This window comes from Petaurus breviceps, unplaced genomic scaffold (assembly GCF_028583685.1).
Source record: "Petaurus breviceps papuanus isolate PSGF00001 unplaced genomic scaffold, PetGlider_PUasm1.0 90604, whole genome shotgun sequence".
Lineage (NCBI taxonomy): Eukaryota > Metazoa > Chordata > Mammalia > Diprotodontia > Petauridae > Petaurus > Petaurus breviceps.
In genome coordinates this window covers 6,106,382-6,126,912 of record NW_027187285.1, presented here as the reverse complement: position 1 = coordinate 6,126,912, position 20,531 = coordinate 6,106,382, and the positions used below count along the sequence as shown (strand labels likewise).

The following is a 20,531-nucleotide window of genomic DNA, read 5'->3' as shown; positions in this document are numbered from 1 at the left end:
TATTTAAACATGTATTTAACATTATCTTGCTTTCATTTTTGAATGCAGGTTATTCAGAGAATATTCTACACAGTCAACAGATCCTGGACTGGCAAAATCACTTTGACAGAACTAAGGAAAAGCAACTTTTTGCAAGTATGCCAAGGACTTATTTTCAGATTTAAAGAGCACTTTATGTAATTGCATATCTTCTTGAAAGCTTTTTATTTAATGGAAGATTCATTTTGATGCACGCTCCTCTAGGCCTGTTGAGGGAAAAATGCATCAAAATCTTTTTTGAGAAAGGATAAAGTCTATATTGTTAGGGCATTTTAACAAAGGAAGCATAGGTTCAGAGTAATGCCTATTTCTTGTAGTCAGTCAGTCAGTTGCCTTGCTTATTTTTTTTAATAGTGTTAATAACTACCTGAAAATCAAAACATAAGGGAGTTATTCATATTATGGTAAAAAGAAAAATGGAACATTTTATTGTAAATAAATATGCTAAATTAATCTTATGCTATAGTACAGTTTAACATAATTTTATTTCTTCATCTGTAACATACAGCATATCATAATCAGAAGTCTATGATACACCATATAAATATCTTTGTTTACACAATGAAAAGTAAACATTGCTATTATTAATTGATTACTCATTAATTACAAATTACATTGCTATTTTACTAAATGTTATAAAATCCAAAGATATGCAGGGACAAGGGGAGGCACTAATTGAGAACAGTAGAAACCATTCCATCAAGGATCCTATTAATAACTGAACTAAGAAAAATACATTTATAATTAAAATATTATGTACAGAAATATGGAAATATGCTTTCAATATATACAGCTGACATTGGACTAAGAGTGATTATACTCTCCTTTGCTTTAAGGAAGGTGTTTTGAAGGATATACTTTAATAGAACTATAACCTCATCAATGTTTATAATTCCTCAAACAATGCAGATGATAACCTATCCATACCTCATGTTGTGTGCCTCTTGTCCATAATTTCCCATAAAGCTTCTATAAGGGATCTTCCTAACATGGTAGGACCCTCTACTTTAGATTTCTCGACATTTTAGCACATGGTTACCTACGGCATACAAAAGTTGTCCTTTAGTTATCTGTAGTTAGCACTGTGTGACCAGCCTACCTCTTTTCTAGCCAGAAATATCTCTGGTAGTATCCTTTATAATAATTCTCTGACATAGTTCTTTGTTGATGATAAGTTGCATCTGACACACAATCCACTGTGTATGCCTCTCCATTGTCTTTTTTGGTGACTATAGTATTTCATAATTCATCACCCATATTGTATCACCAGAAATATATTGATGTTAAAAAGACTGGGGTCTTTGATTCAGGGGAAAGTTTAAGGTCATTGAAAACACTGCTCTCTTTTTCCTGTTAGGTTCCTAGTTCATTGTCTAGCTTCAGAGTTAATACAAAATGCTACCTCTATGATCTGTTCAAATATGTGGAATAGTAAGAACTGTAGCCATTCTTATTCACTTGATTTTTCCTTTGCAGAAGGTTAGGCTGAACTCTTTTGAGTGATTAAGGATCACATTTAGCAGTTTCTGGATTTAATAAAATCAGCCTCAGTGTCATATGCAAGTAGGAGCATCTGGAGGACCTCATCCTCTACAGTGAGTTCCTCTTCAATGTATACTCAGCCCTCTACATCCTTCATAACAGTAACTAACTCCTTTGGTGAACATATATCTCCCAATTTTATTTCCATAACTATTACTTAATATTAATAATTTGAGGATCATCTGGAGAGTTTTTAAGGATTAGACTTGAAAGGACAACAGATGGACAAAAATAGAAAAGATCTGTCAAAAATTGTATAGCAAACTATTCTTCATCAGTGACACCAAATCAGCATCCACACAAGCATCTATCATCAATCTAGCTTAATCCTGGATCTCCAACTATGTTTTCTCACTATTCCGAGTAATGTCTTTACATTGTAGTCAGGTCAATCTCAGAATCATGAAATCTCTTAGAAAGGAGGGACCTCGGAAGCCATCAGTCCAACAAGTACTTGAAAGAATCTCCTTTACAATATCACTGACATTCAGCATTTGATTAAAACTTTTGTTTAACGTGAAGATTATTGTGCAATAGGAAATGACAAAAGTGAGGAATTCAGAGAAATATGGAAAGATCTGGGGAGAAGATTCTGGGAAGAAGGTTGAGTAGGTCAGAAAATTCCAAACTATCCAGATTTCCCCCTCAAACAAGATAAAACAGTGTCTCAGGACAAACAGAGTGGTTGGGGCAGAGCAGTAGTCCTTCTGGGACAGTCGCAGAAGATCTAAAGAAAAATCCCAGGACCAGGTTTCGGTCCTTATGAAGAATAGACACCTCCAGGCTAAAACAGCAAGTGGCAACCCGAACTGGGCTAAGAGGTAGGCAGCCTCAGCCCCAGCCACAAGAACTTTCACTTCCCAGACAGTGTCAGGAGTCAGGCATCTGAGCCAGAGAGGACTGAGGGAATCTCTGCTAATAAGGAATGCCAGCGCCAGTTGTGCTGCCAAGACCTGGCCCTGGGCAAGAAGGTACTAGCACACACCCAGTGACTGCAGAAGCATTGGTGTGGGAAGCTACTGGTTGTGGGCACTTATAAAAGGGTGAAATTCTTGATTTTGGTTCCAAGCGAGAGGAGAGAACTGAAGGAAGACCTGAGGCCAGAGGTGGTCTCATCTGCTCCCCATCCCCTAGGACTAGAGGTGATTACAAAAAAACAAGCTGCTACAAATTAAAAAAAAGGAGCAGGCAAAGGAGAAAGAATCCAACCACAGAAAATTACTATGGGAATAGAGAAGACGGGGGATTGTCGTCAGAGAATACTGAAGCAAAAAAAGCCCCTCCTATCCGAGAGAGATAGATATCAAATGGTCACCTGCCCCAAAAAGAACTCATAGAAAAACTTTAAAAAAAACTTTAAAAATCAAATGAGGCAGATTGAGAGAAAAAAAATTTTAATATAAGAACAATCCAAGAAAATCAAGATTATGAAGAGAAAGTCAACTGATTAGAAAAGGAGATCTAGAATCTTAAGGGGAAAAAATGACTCCTTGAAAACTAGTCAAGGGGAAAAGCCAGTAAAGCTATGAGACCAAAAATAATCAAACAAAATATAACAAATGAAAAAATAGAAGAGAATGTGAAACATTGTATAAGGATAACAACTGATCTGGAGAACAGATCTAGAAGAGAAAGCATAAAAACAATTGGGCTGCCTAAAAACTACGATCAGAAAAAGAATCTTAATGCAGTAATAAAAGAAATGGTTAAAGAAAACTGTCCTGAAGCATTAGAACAAAAGGAGAAAGTAGAAATAGAAAAACTCCACCAATCACCACCTGAAAGAGATTCTATGAGGAAAACCTACAGGGATATAATACTCAAATTCCCAAACCGCCAGCTTACAGATAAAATATTATGAGCAACAAGAAAAAAAAAAAACAATTTAAATACGGCACTGCTGCAATTAGAATCACACAAGACCTGACAGCAGCAACACTAAAAGACCACTATATATCAAAGAGCAAAATAACTGGGGTGTGGCTGAAAAAGTATCATACCCAGCAAAGTTAAGCATAATCCTGAATGGGGAAAAATGGAAATTTAAGGAATGTCAATCTTTCAAGATTTTTTTTTTAGCAAAAAAAAAACCCTGAATTTAAATAGAAGATTTAACATATAAGATCTTATAAAAATAATTCCTCTTTTTAACTGTTCCTAAATGGCCTTACTTTTTTAAATCATATCATACTCAGGTCTACCCCAATCTTTCTTACAAACTACCCAGTTACTAACTAGACATATATTTTACATTTCCTCATATAAAAGGAGAATAGTCTATCCTTATTTAGTACCTTGTAATTTGTCTTTGATATGTACCTTATTATTTTATTTTATAAAAATAAGGTGTGAGGCAGCTAGTTGGTGCAATGAATAGAGCACCGGCCCTGGAGTCAGGAGGACCTGAGTTCAAAGGCAGCATCAGACACTTAATACAAAACTAGCCCTGTGACCTTGGACAAGTCACTTAACCCCAATTGCCCTACCTTCCCCCACCCAAAAAAAAAGCAAAAAAAAAAAAATGAGGTGTGAGAGGAAGAACTGACACAAAGGAATTAGGTAGGGAGGAGCCCTGGTAGTTCTAGAACCCTACTTTCATGGGGAATGGGTTTAAGAGGGAGCAATACACATATATCTAGAAGAGTGTAAAAAGTCTTCCAAATTCAGAAAGAAATAAAAAGCTTAAGGGCATAGGGAGGGGGGAGAAAATAAGGGAGGGTGAAGTGATAGGATAAGGCAGGGGAATAGAAGATCAGTAGGAGGACAAGGGAGGGATCCTGGGAGGGGAGGAGGTTAAGTAATAGGAGAGCAAGGTAGTGGGCAGAAGTAAAGCAGAAGAATCAGAAGGAACAAGAAATAAGAGATACAAACATAAAATAAAGATCAGGAATAGAATGTATTAGGGAAAAACCAGGTAGTAATCATTGCATACAAAGTTAAAGCTAAAACAGATTTAACCATAAGAAAAATAGGGAAAGGACACTATATGTCAGCAATATTAATCAGTATTTTATAGACTATTTAAAATAACTAGGCAGCATAAGGATGGAATGAATATTGCTGCGGTATAGAAAATGACAAATTGGTAGATTTAGAATAATATGGAAAGACTCAGACTTATGAAGAAAGAAGTACCCCACCCTCAGAGAAACAGAGGACAAATAAGTATAGTACAGTCTTACATAGATGCATATGAATGTGTATGTCTATATGAGTATGATTATCGATATATAAGTGTACATATGTATGTGTATATGCATGTATATATCCTTGTGTGTATATATGTACATATGTTTGCATGCATATATGTATATATGTGTGTATATATAAATATATCTATATATCTAAGCTTAATTTTACCTTCTTGGGGGGAGAAGAGGGAAACAGTGTAGGGGGTGAAGGAAAGGAAGGAAAAAGAACAGAGTAAAAAGTGCACAGCAGAGAACATAAGAAAACTTACAAGGAAGCAAAGAAAAGATGAACAGCTGTGAACACGATGCATAGTATTTAATATTATATTGGCTTTCTTGAAATGGAAATTTATTGCTATATTTTCAGTCCTCTCTTATGTTCTGCTGTATACATGGCAATGTTTTTTCTTTTCTTATTTTGTATTTAAGTTTATAATATGTTTTTATTTTCTTATTGTGTATTTAATAAAAAAGATTTGTATGAACTGGTAATGGAGTTAAGTAAGGTAAACCAAGGGAACAATATATACAATAACTAAAACAATATAAATGAAAAGATCACTTAACACAAGTTGAACTCTGTGTAAAATTCTGTACTTTAAGTGCATCATCTCTCAAGAGGTATATAGCATGCTTCATCTTCATCCTCTGGAGTCTTTTTTTGTTTGTTCACAGCTATAATCAGAGTTCTTAAGTCTTTTATAGTTGTTTTTCTTTGCCATACTGTTGTATAAATTGCCCTCTTCTGTTCAGTTCATTCTGCATCAAGACATACAAGTTTTCTCAAGGTTCTCTGAAACCTAAGTGGAATAGATTAGATATACAGTATATAGAAGCATTCAAGCACAGTAGCCTAAGTGTTTGCTCAACATAAATATTCCAACTGTTAGAGCAAGAACTACTATTCTTTTTTTTTTCACTATGTAATATATCCAGTGCTGTCCAGAATTCTAGAACTACTAGAGTCAGGAAGATCCAAGTTTGAATCCTGCCCTGACACCTACTGTCTATGTGACTCTGGGCAAGTCACTTAACCTCTCTTAGTCTCTCATCTATAAAATGAGGATAATAACCTACCTCCCAGGGTAAAGTATTTTGCAAATTTTAAAGCACTAAGTAACTAGCACTAGCTAGCTACTATTATTATTTGACCCAAAAAAATCTATTGGGAAACTGGAAAGCAGTCTGGAAGAAAGTAGATATAAACAAACATCTTACACAGTATACCAAGATAAATTCCAAATGGGTCCATGACTTAGATTTAAAGTGTGATCTTATAAAGAGATTAGAGGAACAAGGAAGAAGTTACCTGTCAAATCTCTCCATTCAGATCTCTAAATAGGGATAGAGTTCATGACCAAGTAGATAGAGAGGATCATAGAAGATAAAATGAATAATGTCATTTCATAACTACATAGTTTTTGCATAGATAAAACCAGTGCCACTAAAATTAAAAGAAATGCAGGTAAATGGGAAAAATTTAAAAATTTGCAATGGGTTTCTTTCTAAGATTCAGATTTTTAAGAATAATAGCTGAGGGCAGGTAGGTGGCACAGTGAATAGAGCACCAGCCCTGGAGTCAGGAGGACCTGGGTTTGGATCCAGCCTCAGACACTTAACACAAAAACTAGCTGTGTGATCTTGGGCAAGTCACTTAACCCCAATTGCCCTCCAAAAAGGATAAAAAAAGAATAATAGCTGAGACTTCTGGGTCATAATGGGCAAAAAATGTGGAAGACTAGACATTTCTTCTGATCCCCATTACCTCTCAAAACCTCTCTAAAATGAAAATTATGTATCAAAGATAAAGCAACTTCAGCTGTTTCCTTGGTATAGGATACCCAGAATTCAGAAGAAGGTTAAAAAAAAACACACCAAACTTATGCCCCCTCATGCTGAAGTCATTTAGCACCCCTCCCCTGAAGACCCAAAGACCTGACACAGGTTTACAACAAACTCACCCCCATGCTCCAGACCCTTTTCATTCTTCCCATTCCTGTGGAGATCCCAGCTCTAAGCTGCAGAAGTTTGCCTGGGCCATGACAGATAGCCAGAGCTGCAGCAGAAACAAAAACCTGCTGGAGACTACTGCCCAATAGCACCAGTGCTGCAAAACTCTTAGGCTGCCAGTGCCAAGGCAGACAGCCCCATAGCACCAACATAGCAAAGTTCTGAATGGCCACTACAAGAAAGGATAATCCTCTGGCACCAGTATTAAAGCTCTCTGAACCACCCTCTACACTGCTGCTGCTCTTCCTTAGAAAAGTCTATGTACTTCCTAAACCTTAACAGTGCCTATTTGAAGTACAGGAATTCATAGGCTTGATTCCAGTGCTGAATCCGGACATACTTTGGTGCTTCCTGGAGAATATAGGTAGAGTGATAGTACATATGGACAAGAATTGCATGACCCTGCATGCTGAGATGATCATGGCTCTGTAAAGGGTATGTGTGCATGTGCATGTGCATGTGTGTGTGTGTGTGTGTGTGTGTGAGTGAGATAGAGAGAGAACTTCCATTTGTTAGCTGGGAAAGGTGTCTAGTTTTTTTAAAGAGAAGACCTGTTTCAGGGTGTTTGATTTGGCTGGTTTCCATTTTAAGGGTTTCTCTATTAGGGAATCTGTGACCTTTTTAGGAGGTGAGATGGAGTCTTTGTCAGATAAGTATGAATATGGCTCTGGGGAATTTTAATGGATTATAAGAAATAGAACTGAACCATATGATATAGTAGCTAACAAAGCTCATATCACCTTGGGCTACATTAAGAGGGGCACAGCTTCTAGGAATAGGGAACTGTACTTTGCCTTGATCAGGCTTCATCTGGGGTATTGTGTTTGGTTTTGGAAATGATGGTTTAAGAAGGACATTGATAAGCTGGAGAGTGTCTATAGGAGGACAACCATGGTGATGAAAGGCTTTGATTTTATGCCAGATGAGAATTGAAGGAGCAGGGTATGTTTAGCCTGGAGAAGAGGCAATTCAGGAGGCATATGATAGCTGTCTTTAATGATCTGAAAGATTATGTCCAAGGATTAAATTTGTTTTGCTTGGCCCTAGAGGGCAGGCTGAGGAGTAATGGGTGAAAGTTGCAAGATTTGATATCAGGAAAAGCTTCTTAACAATAAGAGCTGTCAAAAAATAGAATACTAAAGGCTAGACAACCATTTGCCAGATATTAGAATGGGTAGTCCTTTTGTTTATGGTCTGGACTAAATAGCTGCTGCTGTTCCTCCCAACTCTCACATTCCATGATTAGGTCACTCAGTTGTTAGTGTCCTTCCTCTGATTATTTTTTATTTTCTTCACATACATTTTGTATTTATTTATCTATGTACGCATTGTTTATAATCTGTAGAATAGAAGGTCCTTGAGAACAGGCGCTGTTTTGTTTTTTTGTCTTTGTAGCAGCAACACCTAGCATAGGACCTGGCTCACAGCAGGTGCTTAATGAATGCATACTGAATCTAATTCTGACAAATTAAAACATCATGTCACATCTAATAAGATGGATTAGGGAAGATGGCTGTCTGAATGGAGGCAGAAAGCCCAAGTACCACGATATCTTCTTCAACAAAAAAAAACAAAAAATAGCACCAGACTGAATAACCATCAAGAAATTCAGGGAGAGAAGATGGCAGCATAGAAGCAGGAAAACTCCATGAGCTCTCCCCATAACCACCTCAAATACCTATAAAATGTGACTCTAAACAAACTTGAGAGCTACAGAACCTACAAAGTGACAGAGAGAAACAAATCTCCCACTGAAGACAGCCTGGCAGGCTGGCAGGAAGGGTTCATCGCAGTGCTGGGAGCCGAGCCCACCCCAACACGAGCCCCTGGTTTTAGCCTAAAGGCAGCCCCAACCAGCCGCAGCTGAAGGGACTTCAGGAGAGTGGATTACCAGCAGCTGTGGCAGTTTCCAGAAATATCAACCCATAAATGCCAAAGGCAAAGTAAAAGATCAGTGTGGACTTTGGGAACAGGGGGACTGAGAGTGCAGTCTAGCCTCTGCCCCAAGAAGGAGAAGCAGAGGAAGCATAGCTGACCACCACCTCCACATGGCTTTGCAGATCATAGGGGGACCAAGCAACCATTCTGAGGAGTAATTGCTCTTGCTTTAAACTGCTTGGATCTGGATCACTGTCTTGGGTGGAGGTCTTGGGGTATATTACCAGGTGCCAGAGCCTGTGGAGTCTTCAGGGAGGGCAGCCAACTAATAGCTGTGGCATCTGCAAAAACCTCAGCAATTTGAGACAAAGCTCTACTCTCTGGAAGCAGAGTTCTACTGTAGCAAAAAGCTCAAAAGTCAAGTAATTGAGTGGCAACATGAGCAAGCAGAGGAAGCAAAGCAAGCACAGCAATGCAACTTTGGATTCCTTTTTTGGGGACAAAAAGTATCAAAGTGTGGAACAGCAGGAAGACAACAAAGTCAGAACTCTTGCACCAAAAGCTTCCAAGAAAAATATGAACTGCTTACAGGCCATAGAGGAGCTTAAGAAGGATTTTGAAAACCAAATAAGAGAAGTGGAGAAAAAATTGGGAAGAGAAATGAGAATGATGCAAGAAAATTATGAAATGAGAGTCAACAACCTGATTGAAGAAAATTACACCTTAAAAAATAAATGAACCCAAATGGCAAAAGAGACTCAAAAAGCCAATGAGGATAAGAATACCTTAAAAAGCCAAATTTGCCAGATGGAAAAAGAATTTCAAAAGCTCACTGAAAAGAATAATTTCTTCAGAATTAGATTAGAGCAAATGGAATCTAATGACTTTATGAGAAATCAAGATACTATTAAACAAATCCAAACAAATGAAAAAGTAGAAGTCAATGTGAAATATCTCATTGGAAAAACCACTGACCTGGAAAATAGATCCAGGAGAGATAAATTAAAAATTATTGGACTACCAGAAAGCCATGATCAAAAGAAACCTAGAGGGAAAGGGGGAGGGAGAGAAAATTTGAAACTCAAGGAATTGTGGAACTGAATCTTGTAAACTAAAAGTAAGCAAACAAATTAATAAAGACCAAAAAATTTTTTAAAAAAGAACCTAGAAATCATCCTTCAAGAAATTCTCAAGGAAAATTGCCTTGATGTTTTACAACCAGAGGGCAAAATAGAGGTTGAAAGAATCCACCAATCACCTCTTGAAAAAGATCCCAAAAAGAAAACTCCTAGGAATATTATAGCCAGGTTCTGGAGTTCCTAGTTCAAGGAGAAAATATTACAAGCAGCCAGGAAGAAACAACTTGAATATTGTGGAAACACAATCAGGATAACACAGGATCCACACTGAGGTATCAGAGGGCTTGGAATATGACATTCCAAAGGTCAAAGGAACTAAGGTTAAAACCAAGAATCACCTACCCAGCAAAACTGAGTTTAATGTTTCAAGGGAAAATATGGTCATTCAATGAAATAGATGACTTTCAAGCATTATTAAAGAAAAAACCAAAGTTGAATAGAAAATTTGACATTCAGATACAAGAAGCAAGAGAAGCATGAGAAGGTAAACAGGGAAAAGAAATCATAAGGAACTTATCAAAGTTGAACTATTAACATTCCTACATGGAAAAACAATAATTGTAACTTATGAAGCTTTTCTCCGTATGAGGATAGTTGAAGGGAATATAAATGTGTGTGTATACACACACACATATGTATACATACATATATATGTCTATATAGGAGGGTATATGGGTGTATGAATGCATAAGTGAGTGTGTACAGGTATACATAGAGGATACAGGATCAATTGACTAGGAAAGGATGATATTTAAAAGGTGAAGCTGAGAGGTGAGAGAGGAATATAATGAGAGGAGATGGGGAGAGACAGAATGGGGTAAATTTCTCATATAGAAGAGGCAAGGGAAAACTGTTACAATGGAGGGGAAGAACATGAAGGCAACAGGGAATGGGTCATTCTTACTCTCATTGAATTTGGCTTAGGGAGGGAATGATATATGCACTAAATAGGGTATCTAACCCTACAGGAGAGTAGGGGGAAGGGGATGAGAGGGGGGGATGATGGAGGGGCGGACAGGTTGGGGGGGAGGGTAGTTAGAAGCACAACCTTTGAAAAGGGACAGGGTCAAAGTAGAAAATAGAACAAGTGGGGGCAGGATAGGTTGGAGAGAAATATAGTCAGTCTTTCACAATATATCCACTATGGAAATGTTTTACATAGCTACACATACACAACCTATATTGAATTGCTTATCTTCCGAGTGAGGGTGGGTGACGAGAAACAAGGGAAGGAATCTGGAATTCAAAGTTTTAAAATCAAATGTTTAAAAAAATATATTGTGTTGTTTGTTTTTTTACATGCAACTGAGAATTAAGATATACGAGCACTGGGGTATGGAGCTCCATTTTGCCCTACTGGGAAGTCAGAGCGGGGATGGGAGAGGATATAGGAGAGAACAGATTGGGGGAGAGGGTATACAGTGGGATCTCTGTTTTGGGGTGGTGGGTAGGGGGAAGACGGGAAGAAAATTTGTAACCCAAAATCTTGTGGTAATGAATGATGTAAAATAAACATAAAATTTAATTTAAAAAATAAAAAAAAATAGAAAAAAGAACTAAAAAAATTTTTTTAGTGAGAGAATAGAGCAAGTAACTTCATGACAGAACTGCACAAAAAGATCAGTCAGAAACCCACTCACAGTGAAAAAGAGACTGGACAGAAAAATCAGTGCCATCCCAGGCAAATAAGACTGCAGTCTTGAGAAAAGCAACCCTTGCATTGCTGAGAAAAACTAAGTCTGTCAAAGTTAGTCATTACACAGTGTTGCTGTTACTGTGCATCATTTCTTATAACACAGTGATATTTCATTACATTCATGTACCACAGTTAGGCCATTACCCAGTTGATGGACATCTACTTTGTTTCCATTTCTTAGCTATCACAAAAATTGCCCATACATACATATATATATATATATATATATATATATATATATATATATATATTTTTTTTTTTTTTTTGGTGTATTTGGGTACTTTCTTCTTATCTGTGACTTCCTTGGGGTATAAGCCCAGTAATGGAGTCTCTGATTTAAAGGGTATGAAAGGGGATTTTTTTTATTCTCTTCTTCTAAGTTGTCCTTCAGTTCTATGCATTTGCATTCCCAGTCTGTCATTTTCTTTTAATTCTTTGTTGAGACTTGCCATCTCAGATTCCAGTTTTTCTATTTTGCCCATTGTTTTATGCTTTGCCGGTCATAAATTCTGCTCTCAATAATTCTCATTTCTCTTTTGATCCACTCAGGAACAGTATATTGGGGTTCTGTGCTCTCCTCTTGTTCCATAGGATCCTTGGTTTCATCAAGTGTTGGATCATTTTCTTTTGTTTCACAATATTTATTCAAAGATGCCTAAATTAATTTACTAGACCTGAAGGTCCTATTTCCTTCTGCTGTTAGTGATTTATCTGTTTATATTCAAGGTCTTTGAGTTTTCTCCTTCCTGAAATCTCTGGTAATGTCAGTTCCCCCACCCCCTGCTCCCTGTATTCCTTAGTTCTCTGACCTAGCACTGGCATTTTGGAGAGCTGCCATACTGGTACCAGAGGATCATCCTTCCTTGAACTGGTCATTCAGAACTTTGCTGTGTAAATGTGAATTATTATAAAGTTACTATAACAAAAAAATTGTCATAAGGTCTTCAGGCTTTTCCTATGTTGACTAAAGCTCCTATTTCATGATTTTACAATAAATTTCTCCTTCTGTTCGTGTAATTTCAGACATTAGCCCTTTTGGAAGAAGAAGAAGACATAAATCAAATCACAGATTACTTCTCCTATGAACATTTCTATGTCATTTACTGTAAATTCTGGGAACTAGACAGTGATCATGACCTCTACATCAACCAAACTGATCTATCTAGATATAATGACCAGGGTAAGTTGTTCTACTAATCTTACCTGTATGATCACATTTTAGTACATGTACTACCAAAATAGGCACAAGATTATTGGTTCTAAAGATGAAGACTGGCTAATAAAATATCATACATTCCATTGGTTGGGAATATCCATTTCTTCATGGAAAAATCTAATGGATTGTCTGTTTTAGAATAGAAAATATTAGTTTAAAGAGTTGAGATTATCTTATTCATAGTTTATTTTTAATGTGCTGATTTTAGTGGGGTTTTTTATTTAGTGTTCATCACTGTCACTTTCCAATAATGTTCCTTCTGTGGAACCCCACTTTGTAATAGGGAAACATTTAAGAAACAAAGCTACCAGTCAAACATATCTAACAGCATATATAGCATTCTCCAACTGCAATCTACCCCCTCTTTAACGAGAGGAGGAAAGTATGCTTCATCAGACCTCTGGACCTGGTCATTCTGAAATCTAGTGTCATTTAGTGTTCTTTAAAATGTTTTGTGGATGATTTTTAAAATATCATTGTTACTCCTGGTCTCCTCTTATCCCCCAGTAGAAACCCCTACTGTCCAAAAAAAAAGCATAATTAAGTAAAATAATCATTCACATTGGCCACATCTGACAATACATGCTTCTTTCCATACCTGGCGTTTGCTACGTCTAAAGTGCTCTAGAGCTAAGATTGAGCATTGCACTGAACACAATTCTGGTATCATTTTTAGTGTTATTGTTTTTTACTTTCCCTCAGTGTGTATATTGTTCTCTTAGTTTTGCTTTCTTTGTTCTGTATTAGTTCATACATGTCTCTCCAAGGCTCTCTGAACTCCTCATATTTGTCATTTCCTATGCCACAGTAATAAGCAATTACACATAAATTTGTTAAGCTACTCCTTAATTCATGGAACCTACTGTGTTTCTAGTTTTTTCTGTTCCTACTTATATGAATATTGTGGTAGATATGGGAATTCCCTCCCTTGTCTTTGATCCCCTCAGCATATATGACCAGCAGAGAATGATGTTGCATCAAAAGATAACATTTTAGTCACTTTTTCAAGTGTGATTCCAAATTGTTTCCCACAATGTTGCGATGAGTTTACAATTCTACCAACAGTGCCCTAGTGTGTCTATCTTCCCACAGTTAACTGTTTATGCCTTTTATTATTTTTGCTAATTTTATTTTTTATTGAAACTTCAGAGTTATTTTTGTTTGCATTCATCTTATTAGTGATTTGCAGCATTTTTTCATGTTTGTTGTCAGTTTATATTTCTTCCTATGAAAATCGTTCATAACAATTTACATAGTAACAGCAATATTGTAAAGATAATCATCTGTGAAAGAAGTAGTAACTAAACAATGCAGTGATCCATCACAATTCCAAAGGACTCATAATGAAAAATGCTATCCACATCCTTTATCCACTGAGAATATAGATTTAAGAATATTTTTTCTTCTTTCTTTTTCTCATTGTTGTTGGATTTGGGGGTTTTTTCATTGTTTTTGTTTTGTTTTTCCAGAACATAGTTAATGTGGAAATTAGTTTTGTGTATCTTCTTATTTGTAATGAGTTTTATCTTGCCTTCTCAATAGATAGGAGAGGGAATAGGGAGGGAAGAAATCTGAAAGTGAGAAGGAAAAAAGAAAAAAATGAAAATTGTTCACAGCCATTAACCACTTATCTATTGAAAGAATAGCATTTGATCTTGAATCAGTTCCTTTTATAGTTTAGATTTTTTTCACCTTGATGGTTTCTCTTCTTCTTCTAGCTATACTGATTTTATGTGGGCAAAAATTTAATTTTTTTGTAATTGAAATTGACTGTTTTTATCTTTTACAATCCCCTCAAGTTCTTACTTAGTTAAAAGTTCTACCTCTAACCATAGGTCTGTCTATCTAAATTGCATAGACCATATTCCATCTCCTCTCATTTTTTATGGTATCTTTTATCTAATTGGGGCTTATTATGGCATCATATAGTATAAATTTATGGCCTAAATCTGTTTTGTGCCCAACTACTTTGAAGTCTTCCCAGCAGTTCTACCCCCCCCCCCTTCCCCTAGAAGTTTGTATATTTCAGTTTACCAAACTCTGAGCTATACTCTATTGAATTGTTTCTCACTAGGAACAAAATGAATACAAACTTAATTAGACTCTTCTGTGTGGCCGAAGAACATACTTCACATTTCATCCAGTTACACTGGTATCTTGTTAGACAAAATTATAAAGCCATAGACATCAAAACTAGTTCACACTGAAGTATGAACTTGCAGATCATTGAACAAACTAGTTAAGCAGGAGACAAAAACAGCCAAAACAAATAGCACAGTTTTTTATAAATTACATTGGGTATAACTTACTAGGAAACAGGACAAGAACTACTATGTAAACTTAAAAACAATTGAGTAGAAATTTGGTTTATGCCACCAGCTTACACCTTATACCAATGCAAAACATTTCCATATTTCCCATAGTGCAAAAGAAAATGCAGACCTAAAAAAAAAACAAACCCAAGATTAATAAAGTAAAAAAAGTATACTTCAGTCTTCATTAAGATGCCATCAGGGGGCGGCTAGGTGGCACAGTGAGTAGAGCAATGGCTTTGGAGTCAGGAGAACCTGAATTAAAATCTGACCTCAGACACTTAACACTTACTGGCTGTGTGACCTTAGGCAAGTCACTTAACCCCAATTGCCCTGCCTTCCCCCCTCTAAAAAGCAAAAAAAAAAAAAAAAAACCCAAACGACATCAATTCTTTCTCTGAAGGTAAATAGCATTTTTCATCATAAGTCTTATGTGTTCCTTAACCTAAAATACTGGTATATATCCCAATATTACTGCAATCACAGTACACACACATCCCTACCTTCTTCAGTCTGCCCAGTTTTCTGACAGGATGCTTTAATCTTTAAATAAATATCTTTGATTAGGAGTTGAATCAGGAGTCATAAGAGAGAATGGGCATGCAGCCCTAATCATGTTCTCATCAAGGACGGTTGTTAGGGTTTAACTTGAAGCCTTTACCAGTAACAGAGAAGTGCTACAGTTTATCTATGATGCTTTCACAATCTACAATTCTGTAGCAAGATGAAGATAGATTTATAAAAGTATATAGATCATAAAGAATATGTTTCTAATTTTTGTTCTTCAATCATTTTCAGCATCATCAAATAGGATTATTGAAAGAATATTTTCTGGAGCAGTTACAAGGTAAGAAAATGCTTCAGGGATTTCATTAAGCACTTTACAAATTCTTGTTTGACTGAACATATTAAGTTTGGGAAAGAATAAAGGGGAAGGGGGCAGACCTGAGTTCTTAAGTTCCTGCCCTTAAGCTTACATTTTATTAGAGGGTAATGTAGGGGGAAAACATGTACATGTAACACAATATAGAAACTGTTCAAAATAAAAACAAGATTATTTGTTGGGGGAAGGTACTTGAACCTGGGGAAGTCAGGAAAGGCTTCATAAAGAAGGTGAATTTAGCTTTTAAGGAAACTAGATTTCTAAGAGGCAGAGGTGATAAGGAGGTACTTTCCATGACTGGGAGGCAGCTATTGAAAAGGCATACAGTTGGGAGATGGTGTGCCACGTGTGAAGAACAAAAAAGTCCAGCTTAACTCCACATATAAACTTATGTAATATGGAATAAGCCTAGAAAAGTAGGTTGGGGCCAAGTTATGGCTTTAAAAGTACCAAACAAAAGAGTTTATAAGTGATAGAAGTCATAGAGATTTGTTGTATCTGATTCTTTGTGACCCCATTTGGGGTTATCTTGGCAAAGATATTGGAGTGGTTCGCCATTTCCTTCTCCAATTCATTTTATAGCTGGGGAAACTGAGGCAAATGGTTAAATAACTTGCCCAGGGTCACACAGTTAGTAGGTGTCTAAAGGGAGATTTGAATGCAGGAAGACGAGTGTTTCTGACTCCAGGTCCAGCACTCTGTTCACTGTGCCACCTCGCTCCCTTTGCTCCCTCCCAAACTACCTTGTATTTAACTATTTTGTATGTATTTCTATTTAAATTAGGCTATGTTTTTTTTCAATCAATAAACAAGCATTTATTAAGCACCTACTATATACCAAGTATTTTACTAGGAACTGGGAATACAAAGAGTATAATGAAATAGTCCTTGCCTTCAAGAAGCTTCCATTCTGGCCTGTATATATTTTTACAAACATTTAGTGTCTCTCCCATTAGAATGTAAACTCTCTGTGAGAAAAAACTGTTTATTTGTATTTATATCCCCAATGCCTAGCACAGTACTTGATGCATAGTAGGTACTTAATATATACTTGTTGACTGACAGAAACTAAGACTGAATATGTATGTAGACTTAGCAATCTTTAGTAGACTTTAGTGCTAAAGATGAGAATAAAACCCATGTAAGCTGATGAGGTCACTGTTAGTTTAGAGAATGAAGGAAAAAGGGTATACAGCTAAGGTTTATGATATGAATGATAATCCATCAAAGAAGACTGAGGAGTGAACAGATAGGAATAAGGAAAATAGAGACCATTGCCATGAAAAGCCATGGAAGAGAGAGTATCCAATAGGGTTCTGCTCTATACAGAAATAAAAGTAGCTCATCTGAGAGGGGCCATCAGAATAATTATTACTCCTTATTGTCCTCATTTTCTGTTCTTAGTTATCTTTGTGGCTTCCCTATCAATCTATTCTATTTAAAGGTTCTTTATTTTTTGAAAATCTAGAACCATTGCTCTTAAACTTCACAAACTCAAAAGGACATGAGAGTCTGGTTAATGACAGTGGCCTAATCTTCCCTTTAGAATATTTAAAGAGCTGCAGTTATGGTCAGCCTCTTTCTAAGTTAATTCACTGTAGTCTTTTTCCATAGATAATCTTTGTCAACAAAGAACACTAAGCAAGAAAGTATGAAGGGATAAGTACTGACCCAATCCCATTGTTCAAATTCAGTTAAAAAAATTTCATTCACTTACTAGCCATGTGACCTTGGGCAAATCACTTAACCCCAATTGCCCTTCCTTCCCCCCTCCAAAATGAAAAAAATTTTTTTCACAGAATCTGAGTTAAAAACTATTGCAAAGGTCATTTTTCCCCACCTATACCTGACCAAGAATTCTTTCTGTGACATGGATGTCAAGTGGCCATCCAGCTTCCACTTAAAATCTTTAATGAAAGAGAAGCAAATTGTTTGACATAGCCCATTCTCATATGAACAGCTTTGTTAATTATTCTTATAACCTATGGCCCAGGGCCTCCACAACTGCATTCATATGGACCAGCTCCAATGTAGGAGCTCACTTCAAAGTCATTTTCTTTCTTTGTACGGTATTTATAGTACCAAATGCATATTGGTAAAGCAGCCTTTATCTCACCCCATAGAAAATGCAGGAGATGGGGCGGCCAGGTGGCTCAGCGAGTAAGAGTACTGGCTCCAGTGTTGGGACAACCTGGAGATCAAATCCCGGGCTCAGACACTCAGCACCACACCCAGAAATGACTGGCTGTGTAACCTTGAGCAAGTTACTTAACCCTGATTGCTTAATTTAAAAAAAAGAAAATGCAGGAGAAAGAAAGAGTGGTCCATTCTGCATACCATTTGGCTCTAAAATGAAGACTAGTTTTTCTTTAGAATTTAATATTTGCAAATGCCCACAGATAGTAATCATAACTGGGAATTTGAATGGAATGAACTCTCCCATAAAACAGAAATGGATAGCAGGATGGATTAAAAACCATAATCCTACTATATGTTGTTTACAAGAAACACATTTGAAGCAGAGGTAAAGGGAAAAGGCTGGAACAAAATATATTATGTTTCAGCTGAAGTAAAAAAAAAAGGTAAAAAGTAAAAAATAAAGCAAAGGTAGCAATCCTGATCTCAGATAAAGAAAAAGCAAAAATACATCTAATTAAAAGTGATAAGGAAGGAAACTACATCCTGCTAAAAAGTACCATGGACAATGAAGTAATATCATTACTAAACATATATGCACCAAGTGGTATAGCATCCATTCTTAGAGGAAAAGTTAAGGGAGTTACAGAAAGAAATAGACAACAAAATTATACTAGTGAGGACCTCATCCTTCCCCTCTCAGAACTAAATAAATCTAAGAGGAAAAAAGTTAAGGAGATGAATAGAATTTTAGAAAAGTTAGACATAGTAGACCTCTGGAGAAAATTGAATGGGGATAGAAAGAAATATACCTTATTCTCAGCAGTATATGGCACTTGCACAAAAATTGACCATGTATTAGGCATAAAAACCTCATAGTCCAATGCAGAAAGGCAGAAGTATTAAATGCATCCTTCTCAGATCATGATGCAATAAAAATTACATGTGTTTGTGATGAAAAATCTCATCCAAAATTTAATCAAGAATATGGAGATCTCTTAGGATAAGAACAGGAATTTATTCTCTTCTCTGGGTGAAGAGGGCAGTCTTCCCCATGACTGATCATGCGGAAGAGGCACTTTACAAAAGGCAGAACAAGTGGGGCGGCTAGGTGGTGCAGTGAATAGAGCACCGGCCCTGGAGTCAGGAGGACCTGGGTTCGGATCTGACCTCAGACATGTAAAAAAAAAAACACAAATTAGCCGTGTGACTTTGGGCAAGTCACTTAACCCCAATTGCCCTCCAAAAAGCAAAAATAATAATAATTTTAAAAAAGTTAACTTCTTCAATCCTTAGGGGCGGCCAGGTGGCTCAGCGAGTAAGAGCACCGGCTCCAGTGTCGGGATGACCTGGGGATCAAATCTGGGCTCAGATACTTAGCACCACACCCAGAAATAACTGGCCGTGTAACCTTGAGCAAGTTACTTAACCCTGATTGCTTTAAAAAAAAAAAAAAAGGCAGAACAAGAATTTATACCCTAATGGGGTCCCTTCTCCTATTGGTTGGGGGGGTAGGCTCAAGTTTCCGCTGGAAAATCTTCTCCAATGGTAAACCACAGAGGAGCCCTCCAAGGAGGCTGATTGACAGCAAGGGAAAGGGAAGAGGGGCCCGAAGAAGTAGGAAATCTGAAAGTCTCCTGAAAGGGCTTACTGCTGATTAACAGCAGAAGAAGGAGTGGGGGAAGGAAGAGGGAAGTTCTGAGAAGTTTTCACTTCCCCCACACATACATGTAATAAAGGGCCATAGAAAGATACACTAAAAATTGAAAACTAAATAATCCTGAAGAGTGAGTGAGTGACTTTAACAATAAATCATAGAAACAGTAACTTCATCCAAGAAGAATGACACAATAATGAGACAACATACCAGAATTTATGGGATGCAGCAAAAGTGGTTTCTAAGAGAAGTTTTCTATCTCTCAATGCTTACATGAATAAAATAGAGAAAGAGGAGATCCCTGAATTGGTCATGCAACTAAAAAAACTAGAAAAAGAACAACTTAAAAATCCCCAATTAAATACCAAATTAGAAATTCTGAAAACCAAAGAAGAGATTAATAAAATTGAAATTAAGAAAACCATTGAACTAATACATAAAACTAAGAGCTGGTTTTATGGAAAAAAAAAACAATAAAGTAGATAAACCTTTAGTTAATTTGAATATGAATTTGAAAATGCCTGTGAGTTTTCATTTCTCAGTCTTAGCAAATAAGTTAAGTCACTCATTGGAACATTAACTTAAAGTATATCCATTTTGTTAATTTAAATGTTCCTGAAACAAAATTACAAACCTTCCACAGAAAAATGTTACTGTGACTTCTGAATGTCATCCCACCAAATTTATCCAAGATACTGCCCTGAACTTTTCACTTACATCTTTTTTAGGGGGAACGTCGTGCAAAAAGAGGGAAGAATGAGCTATGCAGATTTTGTATGGTTTCTGATCTCTGAAGAAGACAAAAGAAATCTGACAAGGTATGATTTCTAAG

General features: G+C 36.6%; 1 protein-coding gene across 1 annotated transcript in view; it reads left to right on the top strand.

The window, feature by feature from the left end:
* The window catches only part of PPP2R3A (protein phosphatase 2 regulatory subunit B''alpha), a 69,136-nt gene that overhangs the window by 18,177 nt on the left and 30,428 nt on the right, over positions 1-20,531 (top strand). Inside the window, exons 4-7 of the mRNA XM_069063928.1 lie at positions 49-135; positions 12,519-12,675; positions 15,822-15,870; positions 20,428-20,517. Coding sequence (XP_068920029.1) covers positions 49-135; positions 12,519-12,675; positions 15,822-15,870; positions 20,428-20,517 — 383 coding nt within the window. The remainder of the gene's footprint in view (positions 1-48; positions 136-12,518; positions 12,676-15,821; positions 15,871-20,427; positions 20,518-20,531) is intronic.